Source organism: Diospyros lotus, chromosome 6, assembly GCF_014633365.1.
Source record: "Diospyros lotus cultivar Yz01 chromosome 6, ASM1463336v1, whole genome shotgun sequence".
Lineage (NCBI taxonomy): Eukaryota > Viridiplantae > Streptophyta > Magnoliopsida > Ericales > Ebenaceae > Diospyros > Diospyros lotus.
In genome coordinates, this window is record NC_068343.1 from 21,724,031 (window position 1) to 21,741,790 (window position 17,760).

At 41.0% G+C, this 17,760-nt stretch overlaps 1 protein-coding gene across 4 annotated transcripts in view; it reads right to left on the reverse strand.

The window, feature by feature from the left end:
* Positions 1 to 17,760, reverse strand: part of LOC127803445 (RNA cytidine acetyltransferase 1-like) — a 67,834-nt gene that overhangs the window by 11,317 nt on the left and 38,757 nt on the right. For all 4 annotated transcript variants that reach the window (XR_008023522.1, XR_008023523.1, XM_052339668.1 and 1 more), the window contains 5 exons: positions 2,995 to 3,174; positions 2,807 to 2,915; positions 2,625 to 2,694; positions 2,399 to 2,549; positions 1,658 to 1,786 (listed from right to left, as the gene is read on the reverse strand). Coding sequence is in view for 2 of the 4 variants with exons in the window: in XM_052339668.1 (XP_052195628.1) it covers positions 1,658 to 1,786; positions 2,399 to 2,549; positions 2,625 to 2,694; positions 2,807 to 2,915; positions 2,995 to 3,174 (639 nt within the window). In the remaining 2 variants the exon portion in view is untranslated. The remainder of the gene's footprint in view (positions 1 to 1,657; positions 1,787 to 2,398; positions 2,550 to 2,624; positions 2,695 to 2,806; positions 2,916 to 2,994; positions 3,175 to 17,760) is intronic.

A 17,760-nucleotide genomic window follows, 5' to 3' on the forward strand; every position in this document is an offset into this window, starting at 1 on the left:
AGAGGAGATATTTTCTGCTGAATCTGCAAAGGCCATTGTTAAAGACTTCCATTCATCTCATAAAAAGACAAGGTTCTTGGGTTTGGGTGGATTCAAAAGCTAAAGGCTTTACTACAAATGCAGCATTCTCAGCTTTGTACCTGATAGGCGCCTGGTCTAACTGCAGGATAATAGAAAAGGCATTGGAGTCACAAAAAGCAAGGAAGATTAAAGTAATGATTTGATGCTGTCAATGCTATTGCCATTAAAGAAGAGCTTGCCAAGAGATTTCCTATGGAAAACCAAGTGTTATTTCTGTCACCATCAGAACGAGCCTACAATGTGTTTCTTCTTTCAATGCCCCCTGGCTAGAGCCATTTGGTTTTCAGTATGGAATCTACAAACTGATGGATGGTTGTTAAGGTGATGTTTGGGGGGTGAATTACCTTGGTGTTAACTCCCAAAAGGTTAGAAGTGGGGAACAGAGATGATCACAGGGGTATACTGATCTTTAGAGTTGTCCTTTCTGAGAGGATACGGAAGTGGACGAATATGGTTTGGCTGAATTAGGGGATAAACTGATAACATAAAGATCAGACAGGAAGTCATCAGCTTGGAAGCAGCACCTTGATCTACATGATAGGAAGGAATCAGAGATCTCAAGCAATAAAAATAAAGTAGTTAGCAAAATGATACGATGCAAACCCCTATTGTGGAATCACTGTAAAGAATGGTTATTGTTGTGGCTCAAAGTGCAAAAGCAATCTTAGTGTTGGCTGAGAGGTGCCAATGGCTATGCTGACTCTTATTTAAACCGAGGAAAATAAATTGCAGCAAGTTTGCATTCAATCAAACCCAATCTTAGTAAAGAACTCCAAATGTCTGCATGCTGATCTACAGTGCATAACAAAGTACCTTTTTATAGATATTCAGCATCTTTTAAAAAATCATAACAAGCGGTCACAGAGACATTACTAGATCAGCAAATGATGCAGCTCATCAGCTTGCTTGTTGGATCAAAAGGTTGAGATTATTTGGTATAGCTCATAAGCACTATATGCTTGAGACAGTACAGAAAATCTGTGAGGTGATAAACTAGAGAAAGCTGTTGATGACGAGAATATACAGAGTATGAAACTATGAATATTGTGAATGATATAGGGCAACCAAGACATCAAGAGCTTGACAAGTCACTGCATAAATATTTGAAGATAATTAATCAAGATAATGAAGGAGAAGGATTAGACACAATAAATCAGTCCGAAGCAGGAAAGAAGAACAAGATTTAGAGTAAAGAGGTGGTTTAGGAAGGTGTTTTCCCTGTGGTCTTTATGGTTTGTTGACCCTGTCAACTTGCTCTGTTTCTTGCATTGTCTTTTGGTTTGTTTTCTCTGTTTGTCAATTTACCCTAGGCAAAAAATAAAAATAAAAAGACTGATAGGAACTTTCTTTTCCACTCTCCCTCTGAATAAAGGTTTACGGTGAAACCCGTCTAATCTAAACACCAAAACCATTGCAATGAGAACAGAGGATCATTGAGTCACTACTAAAAGTATAGACAACAACCCTGCTGAACAAGGAAGTTTAAAAACTCATGCAAAATTTGGCTTCAGACTATCATGTTTGAATATGCAGAAAATGGATAACGACCATGGGTTGAACAGGTCAAGAACTGTACCTCAATATAAGAAATATCCCTATCCTGCAAACCAATGCAAAGTAAGACAGATGCCTGGGCATATGACAGCGTGACTGGAAGCTTCTCCTCAAAATATTGACGGGAAATGCGCCGCACTAGATCAAAAATCTGTAACATTTAAAACAATTTAGGTCTACAAATAAGATGGGATCCTGGACAACTACAACTTTGATTTGTATTTCTCTAAGAATGTACAACTATGATCTGTTTTTAAGGCGGCCATTGGTATCAACCACTCCAGTGTATAATGGAAAATTAACACATGACTATATTAAAAAAAAAAAAATTAATGCCAACCCCACCTACTGGGATCATCAAGGCTTGGGATTATTGCTGCTGTTGTGGTATTCAGTAAAATCAAAAATAACAATCGAAAATCGTGATACAGGAAATGGCCACTGTTAAATGAACTGAATTTAGTCTGTATCAATACATCAATGGGAAAAGCTACCTTCAACTTGACACAAGCTACCTTTGCACTTAACTAGGTAGCATTTTTGTTTTTACTTTTATTATTATTGTGTTAATTTTCCTTACATGCATGAGGTTGCAATTTTTTTTTATTTTCCACGGGAATAACCGGACTCTAATGCAAGAATAAAGTTTATGATGTGCTGGGGCAATGGTTTGTAGTGTTTTATAAAGTATTTACTTCACAAGTCATTTGCTAGGTAAAACACATGACTATTTTGACGCATAACAGCAATACAGAGAGCTTACCATACGAAAATCAACAAGATTATTTGTGTAAGCTTCAAGTCGCTTCATGTCATGAGGTGTCATAATTTTATCAAGTGACTTCAAAAATTCATCTGAATTGCTGGACAATGTATCCTCTAGGTCCACAAAGTTGATCTTTGGATCCAATACACTACAAGATAAATGCAACATAAGCATACAGAAAATAAAGACATTACCTGAAGCAGCTCAAATTTTGTATTCTAACCTCATGGCAAGCTTATATTCCATATTAGAGAAGCTACAACTCAATAGTTCAACAAATCTCCGCCTGAAATCTGAAGATTGCCAGGTACGATGTGTGTGAGAGAGAGAGAGAGATAGAGAGAGAAAACAAGGTTATCAGTAAAAAGAGAAATCAGCGGTTAAGATGTGCAATATAAGGGACACCTTGATAAAAAGGACTGAAGAATCCCCATTTGTCCGAACCACTAAATTCAAGATCATCATTGTTCAATGGTTTAAGAACCATGCATGTATGCTCACCAGTCACAGCATTCTGATTCAAGGAAAGAATAGTCAGCATACTAATTAATCATTCAAAGAGCCTATAATGAACTAATATCAAAGATATTAACTGGTATCTGGCTAATGTAGAATGGAGCGAATTTGAGTTTCCTCCAAAACCGGAAAAGATCGAGAGTAAGCCCAAATGAGACACCAATGTAATGGAGCTTTTCAGGCCGCCTTTCTCGAAGATGTACGAGTAGAGGTGGAAGGTCTGTTCTGGGTTTAATATTTTCTTCTAGTAAGGAAGCCTGAGAAAAAGAAACATGAAAAGAATTCATAACCAACCATTGGTCACACATTTCCTCTGCAACAATCACCATTTAAAAACACCATTCATATAAATTCTCCACCCTGCTCTGACCAACTAAAAAAAAAACAAATAAAAAGAATAACAAATGACACTCAAAGATACTTCAAGTGAATTAACAAATTCCTTGACCATTTCCTAAGAAGATTTACTACCTGTCCACAAGTTTGGGAGATACAAATATTAAAAAAAAAAAGTGAAATGTTACATGAGCACACCTGCATTTTGTTTAAAATACAAAGTAGACATGTAATAATATGACATATAGGATTAACTTCAGAAGATGCCTCTGCTATGGGAGAAAAAGAAAAGAAAATTCAGCCATCTTTTGGCAAGTTTCTTTTGAAGTACAGATTCACACTTTGGAAGGTCAGGAATGGAGGAAGCACCGTCTAGTTTAAAAAAAAAAATGAGTTGAAATTTTCATTGCGTCCATCAATATTTGTTGGCATCTCATGTTTTTGGTTACTTTTTCATCCTCCAAACATCAATGTCTCACCCTAACCCAACACAACCATCCATCAAAACCATTATTCCTATTCTCTTCCATCTCCTCCTATAAGTCTCTCAAAACCAACCACCACCACAAATCCCTCTGTTGCAAGCTACACACACGCAGAAGGGTTTGAGGGAGGGGGAGGGGGGGTTATCATGCTGCTGCTTGGAAGTGAGACGCATAGGATTGATGATTCGCTAATGACTAATCTATAAACTGTTAAATATGCATGCCATATTCTGTGTCATACTTGAGGTTAACAACTCTGTTATTTCTGTCAACACTGATTCTTCTCCCGTTCAAATATTCAGAAGTGCATTTTTCCTGTCTTAACTGTTGAAGGTCAAAGGTGGAGGAGATACTATTATGAATATCTGCTAATGTTTTGGCTGAAGGGCATTACACTGGGCGAGAATTTGCCTGCAGCATTCATAGTGGCCAGAGACTCAGAACACTTGCCACCCAGGGATGGGTGAGGATGACCTCGAAGATCCCATAAAAAGCCAGTTAATGACTAGAGTCAACAAATGAGTCAAGATTGAAAAATAAGCCCACGACTTCATGCCACTAAGGCACTAAGCTACCTCCCTCTCTCAAGTAAGAATGGTTTCAAAAATAAAGTCAAAAAAAATTAAATAAATAAAAGTGTGAGAACTGTAATTTTCGTATATTTCATACAATGGGTCGATCACCCTATATATACAAGTAGGGATTTACAAAGTAGGAAAGATTACAAAAAGGAAATTATGAGAAAAGAAAGCACAATCAAATCTGTACAAAAAGCCAAACAGTAAGCATGGAAATCAATCCCATAATCACAAGAGATTGATTGGGATAAATCTTCGTTAGATTGATTCTCCAACTCCCCCTCAAGCTAGAGAATATATGTTAACCATTCCTAGCTTGCATGTAATCTCCTAAAATCTTATTAGTGGAAGCCCTTTGGTTAGGATGTCTGCTAATTGGTTTTTTGTTATCATATAAGGGGTAGTTATTAAACTACTGTCCAATTTTTCCCTGATGAAATGTCTATCAACCTCTATATGTTTGATATGATCATGCTGGACTAAATTATGAGCAATGCTTATAGCAAACTTATTATCATAATACAGTTTCATTTTTCCTTCCAGTTTCATCTTGAGATCTTTTAAAATAATTTTTAGCCATAGAAGTTCACATATTCCGTGAGCCACAGCTTTAAACTCTGTCTCGGCACTTGATCTCACAACCACACTTTGTCTTTTACTTCTCCATGTAACCAAGTTTTCTCCTAAAAATGTACAATAGCCAGATGTGGATCGCCTATCCATAAGATAACCTACATAGTCAACATCAAAATAGCTTTCTAGAGTCATACCACCATAGTTTCGAAACATGATTCCTTTTCCTAGAGTTACCTTTAAGTAATGTAGGATGTGGTTTACAACCTGTAGGTGTTCTTCCCTTGGGTCATGCATAGATTGGCCAACTATTCCCATAGAGTAAGCAATATCGAGCTTGGAATGAGACAGATATATTAATTTGCCAACTAATCTTTGGTAACTGCCTTTATTAACTGTCACCTCCATCTTTTGACCCTATTATGTGATTTGGATCAATGGGAGAACTTGTTGCCTTGCTATTAAGTTTCCCTACTTCCTTTAGCACGACCAATATATACAACCTTTAGGATAGGAATATGTTGTTTTTGGAGTATGTTACTTCAATTCCTAGAAAGTATCTTACCTTACCAAGATCTTTAATTTCAAATTCTCGTGCCAAATGTTCCCTTTGAGCAGGTCTCTCAGTATTATCATTCCCTGTGTGATAATATCATCAACATAAAATAACAAGTTTGTGATCTTACTGTCACGACCCTAGGGGTAAACAAGTATTTTGTCGGGAAGATAAATAGTTGTGTGTGTTAGCTTGGGGGGGGGGGGGGGGGGGGGAGGGGGGGGGGTTGTTAAGTGGTTAGGAGATAATTGTACAACAGCCTTGCTATTATGTTAGTTAGCATGGTCCTATGCTATTATGTTGTTGGAAGCCTATAAAAAGGCCTAGGGCTGTGGGAAGAAGGGATCATGGAAGATATTAATCAAGTTCATTTCTCTCTCTCTCTCTCTCTCTCTCTCTCTCTCTCTCTTGCAATATGTTGTTCAAATTGCTATAATTGTCCAGCCTTAATCAAAGGGCTTGACAAAGTGGTATCAGCATCGGACAAACGGCTATGGGGTAATCAGTGGAAGCCATCACGATGAGGGTCAGCATCAGAACTTGCTAGCAATAGCAACTCTGGTGCAGTCACAGTAGTGCAGATAATTCTTGCGGGTCATTGCCATTAATTAAACATAATTGATTAAGGCATTAGAAGTTGAAGGAGAAGTGGTAATTGCAAGTGATCAAAGGGGTAGTCAGACTCACGGCCACTAGCTAGACGCAACCCAAGAGGCAACGGAACTGACGGACACGAAGACGACCCAAACAAGGCAGAATTGAAGGACAAAAGCAAGGCAAATTGGGCTTATGGATGCGAGCAAAAGCAGTCTTGATTGAAATTCGGAAGTGAGCCTGGGCTTGGGTAGGCGAGCACGGGTAATGACTCCCAATCAAATCTTGAAGTGGGCGAAGATTCAAGAATCAATCTTGATTGTAGTTCAAGACCGATGCTCCTTGGCTGAGAAGTTCAGTCATTTCTAAAGCAAATTCTGACAATCTTTGATCAAAATTGACGGCGAAGAAGACACCGAAAGCAACAAGGAAGGGCGCGAAAGAAGAGGGTAACTTTGTTTCGGTGCGAGAAGGGAAGAACAAACAATTGTGGGGCCCAATGCAATTGAGGAGCACAACATCATGGCCGAAGGTACACGATTGAAGCAATTAGAGATCAGGGTGGAGGCCATGGAATTCGGAATGGCCCATACCCAAGAAACCATGCACCAAACTCGGGAGGATTTAGTGAAATGGAAGGACGCCATGCAAGCTGCAACGGAGAAGCAACAAGAACCTATCGAGAGGTGTCAAGAAACGATGGAGCATCAGGGGTAGAGGATCAAGAGTATGCTAAATATGTTATCCACCCTGCCCCAATTTCGATTGTCACCAGAATTTCCGCCAAAGCAGGCATTGAAACCGATCATACCACATTAGGGCAACCGTTCAGGAACACCAGGAATTCTAGAAGAAGTGGATCAGCATATAGTCCAAGAAAATCAAGGAAGAAAAATCCGCAACAATTGATGCATGCACATGTACCTATGCCAAGATTGGAGACTCCCATGTTCGAGGGGAAGAAACCACGGTGGTGGATAAGGAGGTGCAAAAGGTTCTTTCAATTTTACCGTATTTCCGAAGATCAGAAGATTAACCTAGCAACGGCCTATTTAAATGAAGTGGCAAATGGGTGGGTCCAAGATGAAGGGCTGCAGAGGGGTTGGACAAATTTCTCGATAAGGGCTATGTGAGCGTTTTGGGGAGAAGAATATGGCAAATGTAGAAGAATTCAGCACATTGAAGCAAGAAAAGACTGTAGTGCAATACCAAGCCCGATTTGAGGAGTTGAGATCCATGGTATGTCCTGTGCAGCTAGGGTTCACTAAACAGTATTTGGTATCCAATTTTACCAGCAGATTGAAGGAGGAGTTACGACTCATGGTAAAGATGGTGATGGTGAGGCAAGCGATAAAACAGGCTAGGCTACAAGAGCTGACACAAGAAGCCATTTTTAAAAAGCACATTGTTCCCTACGAGCCAAGTTTATTGGCCGGCAATACGAGGGCGGTAACTCTAGGCTTTTGCTTACAAGGCCTAATCAAGAGGCAGCCAAAGTTCCTATAATAATGGCACTAAGGGTAATCTGATGGAGTAGCGGAGACAACTAGGGCTATGCTTTAGGTGTAGAGACAAATATAGCCGCGACAGCTGATGATTATGGAGGGTTATGATGGGGAAAAGGAAAAGGAAGAAGAAGATGTGTCCCATGAGAAAACAGGTGAATGCAAGGTGATCATCAAGGAGGAATCACTGCTACATTCTATACAGACTAAAGTGTTGGAAGAAAGGCAAAGGCAGTGACAAAACAACCAGAGATTGTGAACGCTACTACACTACTACTTCTCAAAGGGGAAAAGCCAAATAGTAAGAAGGAGAGAAGGAGGCAGCAAGTATTGAAGGCAGGGACTGGGTGAACCATAGCCGTCGCTATCAATTCTTAGGGACAATAATTGTTTGAAGGGGAGGGGATTGTCTCGACTCTAGGGGTAAATAAGTATTTTGTCAGGAAAATAACTAGTTGTGTTAGTTAGCTTTTGGGGTGGGGGGGTTAAGTGGTTAGGAGATAATACAACAGCCTTGCTGGCACGTTAGTTAGCATGGTCTATCTTTCTTTCTTTCTTTTTCTGATCAAATCGGTAAATATGTATAAATGATCAAATGTACAAGCAAATCACTGGGCATACCCAAGAAACATGGCTAACAACCAAAACCTATAGGCCGACAACAAGGCCTTCAAAATGGTCCAAAACATAAGGATACATAGTAAACATTACTTTGTATACAAAGGTTTTGATCCTATGAATTAGCCCCTCCACTGAAGGTTGAACAAAATTAAAAATTAAACGATTTCTAGCTACCCAAATTTGGTAGACCGAACAAGCCAAGGCAATTTTCTTAACCTTGCATATCCAAGAGGATCCTCTAGCTTCTTTATTCAACCATTTGAGGGCGTTGGGGACTGAAGTCATGGCTCTAGAGATGCCTATCCATGTTCTTATATGCTCCCAGATTGCCAAGTTGAATGGGCATTGGCAAAATAGATGGCCAGCAATCTCCTCAGCCCCATTACACAAGAGGCAAACGCAGTCAATATCTAGAAATAAGAGCTTATCACGAGTTAGGATGCTAAATCTAGCACATAACCATAATATAAAGGCATGCTTAGGAACAAGGCAGGAATGCCAAACAGTCTTCGCCCACACCTTAACTTGTCCCTTCGGCCAAAAAGAACTCATAGGCAGCTTGCACATCAAACCGAGGACCATTGGCCCAGCTCTCGAGCAGGCTCATCACGGCCTCCACTGAACCTCGTGCCTCACACATGGTATCCCTTATAAGCATCATCCTCTTCATCAAAGGGGAGTCATCATTCCGAACCTGCCTCTACCAAATGGAGACTGAGTGCAAGAATTCATGATGGATCCATTGAACCCACAACGTGTCCTTTTTTGTGATGAATGTCCCATAGGTTCTTAACAAGCAAACCAGAGTTCTAACTTCTAAGATCCTTAAGCCCCAAGCCACCTTCACATTTAGGCAAACAAACATCTTTCCAGGCGACAAGGGAGGCCTTGGAGTTCTAGAGGAAGTGCCTGCATAGGCTATAAATCTGGTCAATGATAGCAGCTGGGACAAGGAGAATGGAGCACCAAAAACAAACCACTCCTTGGATCACAACACGGATAAGTTCCAGCTGCCCTGCATATGAAAGGCAAGCTGCCTGCCAAACTTTAATATTGTCCGAGATCTTTGAAATAAGAGGCTCACAGTGACTGACCCTAAGATTAACCGCTGCCAAAGGGATACCAAGATAACGAAAAGGCATAACCCCTTTGGGAAAACCAACCACGTCCAGAATACATTTGAGATGTTGTCCCTCAATGCCAGCTATGAAGATGCTAGACTTGAGAGCATTAGCCTGCAGCCCCGATTTAGTTTCAAAATGCTTGAGGCAGTCCATAATGATACAAATAGATGGTCCATCCCCTTTAGCAAACAACATAAGATCATCAACAAAAGCCAAATGAGACAACTTAAGCTTATTACACTTGGGGTGAAAATTGAAGTTAGAGTCATTAGTAGCCAAATTAAGGGCCCGAGTTAGGTATTCTAGGCATAACACGAACAAAAAAGGAGACAGGGGCTCTCCTTGCCACAGGCCTCTTTGGCCTTTGAAGAACCCACACATATTACCATTAATGACTAGAGAATAGGATGTCGAAGCCATACATTCAATGATCCACTTAATAAACAGGGATGGGAAGCCCAGACCTTCCAAGACCTACTGCAGGAAATGCCAACTTATAGCATCATAGGCTTTGCGAAGATCCACCTTAATGAGGCACCGCAGAGAAATTCTTTTCCGAGCATACTTGCATAGTAGCTCTTACGCAAGCTGAACATTTTCGGCTATACTCCTGCCTTGGATGAACGCAAACTGGGCCTTATCTATAACAGAGTCCAGCACAGGAGCTAACTGAGAGGATAGAATTTTAGCTATAATCTTGTAAAAAACATTGCAGCAAGCTATAGGCCGAAAGTCTCCCACTGAATTGGCTGAGCTAGACTTGGGCACGAGGACAATAGCCGAATGGTTAATCTGCTTCAGAAGATTTCCTATGGAGAAAAACTCCAACACAACTTGGCACAGCTAATCACCCACAATACTCTAGAACTTCTTGAAGAAGAGAGTAGTATAGCCATCAGGACCCGAGGCCTTGTCATCCCCAATATCAAACAATGCACACTAACCTCATGAACCAATCTGTCAGCTTGATCTCTAGAAATTGAAGGCCCCGAGCTAAGAATAGCTGGATCAATAGGATCACAGGCAACCCCGATGCCAAGCAACTCATGATAAAACTAGATGAATTCATCAGCCACCTTATCCTGAGAGGATGTAAAAGTCCCATCCTCCCTAGCCACAGCAGCAATGTAGTTACGCTTTGCATTTCTCTTGGCCATCGAATGAAAGAACTTGGTGCTCTTGTCACTGTTCTTCAGATATGCACCTTTAGCCTTCTGGAGGAAAAAATAGTTTCTCAGCTTCTTTAAGAAACAAGGCCTTCTTCCTTAAATCAGCCACTTTATCATGGAGCTCCATACAATCAGGCTAAATCTGCAGGGCACGACCAGCTTTCTCTGCTCTACTAGAGATGAGGCTAAAATGTATCCGATTAAAAGACCGCAGGGGCTGCTTGAGCCAATGAAGCTTCCTACAAAACTCAAATTGCTTGTTCCCTGCAATACCGAGCTGCCATTCCGATTCAACCAACTTGAAGAAATCCTCATGACAGTCCCACATATTAACAAATTTGAACACATTAAGCTTTGGTCTTGGAGGCCTAAGGATGAATACATTGCTAGGGGAATGATCAGAAAGGCACCCCGAGTGCAAAAGTCCGCCTGTCCATAAATCCCATCTGAGAACCAGCCGTTATTGGCCATGGCCCTATCAAGCTTAGACAGCACCTGATTATTGGACCATGTAAAGAAGCACCCCATGGAAGGCAAATCCGAAAGCAACAAATCTAGGAGTGTCAAAAAATATCCGAAAACCAGTGAACCGGACCGAACCTGGCCTTTTTGATTGGTTCTGTGGTTCAAAGGTTAGGTTCTGGTTCTAAAAAATTAAGAACCAATATATTTGGTTTGGTTACTGATTTTTTTTTTTTTTTCAAACCGTGGTTCGAATCGAACCATAACTGATATTATACTTATATATATTATATTTTTTTGCTATACATACACATAAATAGTATCACCTCCTAGGAATGTGTTGATGCTGCTATTGAATTTTTTGGGTGGTTGTTAAGACTTTGAGTCTTTGACTTGCTGGGAATACTTTCTGATGCTGTTGGTGGTGGTTGTGGGAACTTTGCTTTGATTATGTTGCTTCAATTTTAATATGCTAGCTTTGTTTATTTCTTTTTTGTTGTTGGTTATTGTTATTCATGAGCTCTTTTATTTCTAGACTTTTATGCACTATTGTTATACTACATGGTCGATGTAATCTCATTTGATGAGGTAGTCTAGGAAGTATTTTGTTCTACTTTTACTTCAAGACTTGAAGCATTAATGAAGTTATGGTTTTATTTTAATTAAAAAATTTGTTTATAATTTCATATTTTGCGAAAATATTTAGAAGCTAAATATTAATTGGATAGAATCGAAATCGAACCGAAACCAGTTCGGTGTGACGGATTGATCATGGTTTGGTTTTATATATGTAATGGTTCGATTACGGTTTTTATTTTCTCGAAACTGTTAAAAATTGTTTGGTTACTAGATTCTTATAGAATCGGACCAATCCAAACCGTTGACACCCCTACCCAAATCAACACAGCATTCATAAAGGTCTTTAGTTTCATACTCAGAGACTGGAAGCCCATTGCATTTCTCCTCCTCCCTCAAAACACAGTTAAAATCACCCAACAAATCCACGGGCCTGAGCAACGAGCGTTGAACTCCCTGAGATTAAGCCATAGAGGCCTCTTGCCCACCACCGAGTTATACGCATACACAAAGCTTAGATGGAAAGAGATAAATGATACCTTACAACTAACTTTGCAGTGGATCACTTGAGGAGACATATCAACAAAGCTCCACTTGCACTTTGTTTGGATCCCAAAGGATTAAAATCCTTCCTGCGTCATGCAAATGGAAGTTATCAACTTCCAACCTGCCCTTGAATTTGTTTTTCATAATCGAGCCAATCTTGGACTGAGAGAGCTTCAATTCAAGAATACCCATGATATCAACCTGCTTAAGGTGCATGAGGCTAGCCACCCCATTTTGCTTCAGGGGTCTATTTAGACCCCTGATATTCCAACAACCAATCTTCATGGAAGGGAAGGAAGGGTCTGGCCCTTCATCCTATCCTTTTTCGATTGAACAGTAGCCTTATGCACATTAGGGCCTTTAAGCTTTGGGACCCCTATATTTGTGAGAGACAAGTTACCTTCCAATACCTCCAACCGAGGTTTATGGCCCGCATCCGATTGATCCTCCAAGACCTCATCACCTTTACCACCTTTGTTCCTCTTGTACGTGACCAACTAAAAAGGAACATTTGGGTCCACCTCTTTAGAGCCTGAGGCAGCATTATGCGTACTCATTGTGCCTCCTCTATCTGCACCCACCTGACCAGCATCAACATTCCCAACAACAACCTTATCAACACCATCCTGATTAGAGTCCCTAGGGACTTCAGGATGGGAAATGCCCAAGGTATCTGGAGAAACACCTGTGGGCTTATCGGGGGGGGGGCATAGACTTTGAGGACTCTCCAATGGTGCTGGAGTCAAGAGCCTGATTCTTGGCTCCTACAAGAGGACCACGCACGATCAATCCAACAACACCCCTAGACAGCACAAGGATGCCACTCTTTACAACTCATTGCCAGATGCCCAAGAACCTTACACATAGAGCAATATTTCGGTTCATTCTCATAAACCACTTTCTGATGCCTTATTTTCCCAGATGGCATCTGAATTTCCACAACCCGAGACAACTCCTTCGTTGGGTCAATTTCAACCAAAACCCGAGCAAACGAGATCCGTTCCTTTGTGGCTGTTAACTTATCAGAGGTAATGGGCCTACCAACAATGGAAGCAATTTTGCACAAGGCCCTTGCACACCAACAACAAACAAGCAAGTTCGGAAAAGAGACCCAAACTGGAACCGAAAGAGAAATCCTTTCATCAAAATCAAAATCCGAAGGCATAATTTTTAGCAACAAGGGACGCCTAAAGACAAAGAATGGGCCCTTCTGCAACACCTCATCTCTCGACTCAACATCAAGAAATTTGAAGACAAGCCAGCCACTTGAGTGAGCCAAGTATTGATACTTTACTTTCCATGAATCACAAAGATTAAGCAGAGCCTCTTTACCTGGGAATTTCCCAACAATGAAGCCCACAAGATAGAAGCCCCAAGCTTTATCAACCTCATCAACATCCTGAAGCTCCAAAACAACTCAGTTACCCTGAATCATGAATGCTGGCAACGGAAGGCCCCGATACTGCATTTTATTGTCTTTGAAGTAAAGTATCAATACTTGATGCTCACATTGATCCCTTCTGGCTCCTTAGGTGCCGCCTCCAGATTGCATGTTGGGACTTTCTCCAACTGACTAGACTAATCACCCTGGTTGACGACCTAATCACCCATCGAGTGGAAACCTTCCTGAGCCACCACCGTTGCACCTACCTCCTGGTTATTGAGGAAGAATCTAGCGTTAGGGATGGAGCTCAATCCCCATCCGATTGCAAGATCTCTTTCGACTTTGAACTGGAGTCCTCCTCCCCTAGCATCTGGGATACGCTAGGTGAGTACAGTTCCATAACATACTAAGCCTCCAGAGGTTGCTAGAAGAACCCAACCTTGAGACCTCCCACACAAATGGATTCTTGGATGAGCTTGGAATATCTGCAGATGGCTACTTCGCATCACCAGCTCGAGAACTGAGATTTCTTGCTATGCTGTGAAGTTGTTGGAAGCCTACAAAAAGGCCTAGGGCTGTGGGAAGAGGGGATCATGGAAGATATTAATCAAGATCATCTCTCTCTCTCTCTCTCTCTCTCTCTCTCCTGCATTTTGTTGTTCGAATTACCATAATTGTTTAGCCTAATCAGAGGGCTTGACACTTACCTTCTCCAATATATATTATAAACAAGGTATGATCTCTCTGACTTTGTTTATATCTCATATGTCTCATTACCTTTGTAAATCTTCCAAACCACACCCTCAGAGAATGTTATAGCCCATACAAGGCCTTTTTCAAATGACACCTTATTATCCCCAAATAGTTCTTCGAACCCAGTTGGAGGCTCCATATAAACTCCCTCTACAAAGTCATCACGGAGGAAGACATTTTTAACATCAAACTGCAACAATAGCTAATTAAAACAAGTAGCAAGAGAAATGATATTCTAACTATATTCATCTTGCCTATAGGAGAGAATGTTAATTGATAATCAATTCCATATGTTTGTGTGTATCCTTTCACCACCAATCCTACTTTGTATCTTTTGAGTGTCCCGTCAGATTTGTATTTCATTATAAACACCCATTTAAATCGCACTAGTTTTTTATCCTTTGGTCTAAGTATAACCCCCCAAGTTTTGTTCTTTTCTATTGTTCTCATTTCCTCCTACATAGCAAGTGTCCAATTCTTATCCTTTAATGCATCATGAACTAACTTTGGGATTTCTCTAGTGTCTAGAGAGGTAAGGAAGACTTGATATTGTGAGGACAATCTATGGTTAGATACAAAATGGGATATAGGGTCATTCTCAGGTGCCTTTTCTTAATGCAATGGGTAGGTCAAGATCATGGGACTTAGATTCTTCCATAGAAATTGGAGAAGGGATAGTGGTATTACCTTCATTCAAGAATAAATCTTGAACTTGTGTAGGTCTAGGATTAGCTTCCTTCCTTCTTGAGTAGACAAGAGTTTCTCTTAGATTTAAGGTTGGTTGTTGCAACTTGGTATTGTGCTCATCACAATCAATATCTAACTGAATTGGGGTAGCTGGAGGAGATAAGGTGGAAGGTTGAGATGGAAGGGATCTCGGTGAAAGCTAGCTAGGTTGTTGAGAGGATGAAGAAAAAGGGGGACGATTTAGATGGGTGTCAAGAGTGAGCTCCTCATCTTCACAATAGTGCTCCCCCTGAAGATAAAGACAAGGAGAAGAAAAAAGGGGTATCTTTGTGAAAGGTAACATCTAGGGAAACAAAGAATTTACGAGAGGCCGGACGACAACAACTATACCCTTTCTGAGTGTTAGAATAGCCAAGGAAGATACACTTGAGTGCCCGGGGATCAAGCTTGTCATAGTTGTGTTGGTGAAGATGTACATAGACCTGCACCCAAAAACCTTTGGAGACAAAGTGGAGGAAATGGGGACAGACGAGTAGTGTTGCATTAGAAGCCGAATAAGACTCTTCTTGTCAAGGGATCAAGAGGGTAGATGGTTAATCAAATGAGTAGCAGTGAACATGGCGCCCCCCCCCCCCCCCCCCCCCCCATGAAATAAACCCAAGTGCGAACCCATGAATGAAGGAAACAAACCATCTAACCCTTGTGCAATTGTGAACCCATGAAATACCCCACACATCATTATGAAATAAGGAAAAAGGGAAAACAGACCTTTTATTAACCAAAGCAAAAGAAGTTATGTGATGTTTAGTAAGTTCATAGACTTCACAATGAAGATTGTTAAGGGATACATTGTGAAATAAAGTGGAAACATAGTTTTTAATAGACTAGATGGGGGATGGGCAAATTGACAATGTTGTAGTAAGATCTTGGAAGTAGGAGCATGAAAAGAGGTGCATTGTGATGAGAGAGCCAATTGATGCCCTGGTCCATTTAAAGTGCTCGTTGCCTCAAGATAGTATGTCACGAACCTACGGTTTAATCTAGGATTAGATCGGAAATCGAAAGGATCCGATAGGTTTAGAACTAAGCATTGCCTGGTTTGGGGGAGGCAATGAGAAGAATGAGGGGAAAATCAGAAGAAGAAGGGGGAAGAAACAGAAGAGAGGGAACAAAAGAACGAGAGGGAGAGATGGGAGAGGGAAAGGAGAATTAAGAGAGAAATAGAAATCAGATTTTCATTCATTCAATAATCCCCTTCCCTTCTCCTACCAACAGCCTTATATAGGCTTCCTCTAACAAAAAATAACAGCATCCATGTGCTGTAACAGCATTACAAAATATCTCCTAACAACTAGCTAAATCTATTACTATAATGCCCTTCTATGGAATCTTGGGTCATGACAATTCCTCCCTCCTTAAGAGAGTTCTTGTCCCCAAGAACTTGCAACAAGTAGCCATGGCTTTTCATCCAATTCCAGCCTTTTCCATTTGGTTCATCCTTCTTTCCTTCTTCCTTCTTCTAGGCTTCTTCTTCTTCGTTATTAGGTTTACAAGATCAAATCCAAGCATAAATTGGCCTAGAATTTCAGTAAGGAAAACTTCATCACCGTCCAATACAAGTAAGAAGGGCAGATCTACAGCCATTGTTGCTGTTACTATATCCCCATTCGACCCACAGCCATGTTTTGCTGCAGAAATATCAACAGCAGCCTCAAAATGCAGCAATGGAGGTTTGTATTCTTTCCTTGAATACTCATACCAAGGCTGTTTGTGAGCATTAACATCAGGAGATGCTGCAACTTCACTTCTAGCCAATGATTGCTCAATGATTGACACCTGGCCAAGTGTCTTAGCACTAGTAAGAGTGCTTGAGAGGCTGTCAATTGATTGATTGCCTTCCTCCAATTCCTTTTCCTCATTTTTTTCTTCCTTCGGCTTCTCCATTTTAAGAAACTCCTCTTTGTTGAAACTTCCATGATAGTCATCAAAGTATTCGGCGGGAAAACTGTAATGATACTCCATAGATAGTATCATTGCAAACTCTTGCAACTTCTCGCGGAACATATGGCCAAATTCCTCGCACTCTTCATGAATCCCACTGTTTGTTCCTTTGTCCCTTCGGCTAAACTCATTCTCAAACTTCTCTCCCCATGTTTGATTCTTCCGGCTACACTACTGCTTATCCTTGTTGCTGTCCACTGAAAATGCAACCTTCTTTGGCCGCCACTGAAGCTCCATTCCAACTGAAAATGAGGCATTCATCTGCTGCAATTGAGGCTCCAATGGTTTTCTACGTGCACTGCTTCCCAAGGCTTCATGAGCAGGACATCCCATTGAAAATGCAGCATCCTTTGGTTGCAATTGAGACCCCATAGCCGACATCTCACGAACATGACACTTGGAAGACCAAGGGATAGGAGTTCTATACATACCGCTCTTCTTCAAACAAGCTAACCAAAATTCAAAGTCGAAATTAACCCTTGTTTCCCTTTGCTCACAGCCTTAAGCACCAACAATAACGAGCATCCACTTCTCACACGGAATCTACAGCTTACGGCTAATGAGGGCCACCTCCCCCACTACTTCAAGAAGTCGCCCAGACTTAATCCGCCTCAAACGGAACCCGCCAAGAGCTGGGTCTGCCTCGCCTTCAATTCTGCACTCAATTAAATCAAGTAGAAGGAGTTGGCGACCAAGACTCTACTCGATTAACTCAGTTGGAAATTTCTTTGGACTAAATCGCACTGGTTGATGTTCAACGATTGTTCCTTAGGTTTGGTCAAACTTGTGCTCTCTAGTGGAAAGCTTCGCACCCAATCAGTCGGCAAATTTTGCTTAGCCTCTCATCTCCTTCCTCCGATTTCGCTCTACCTGCAGTCACCTCCAGTCGCGAA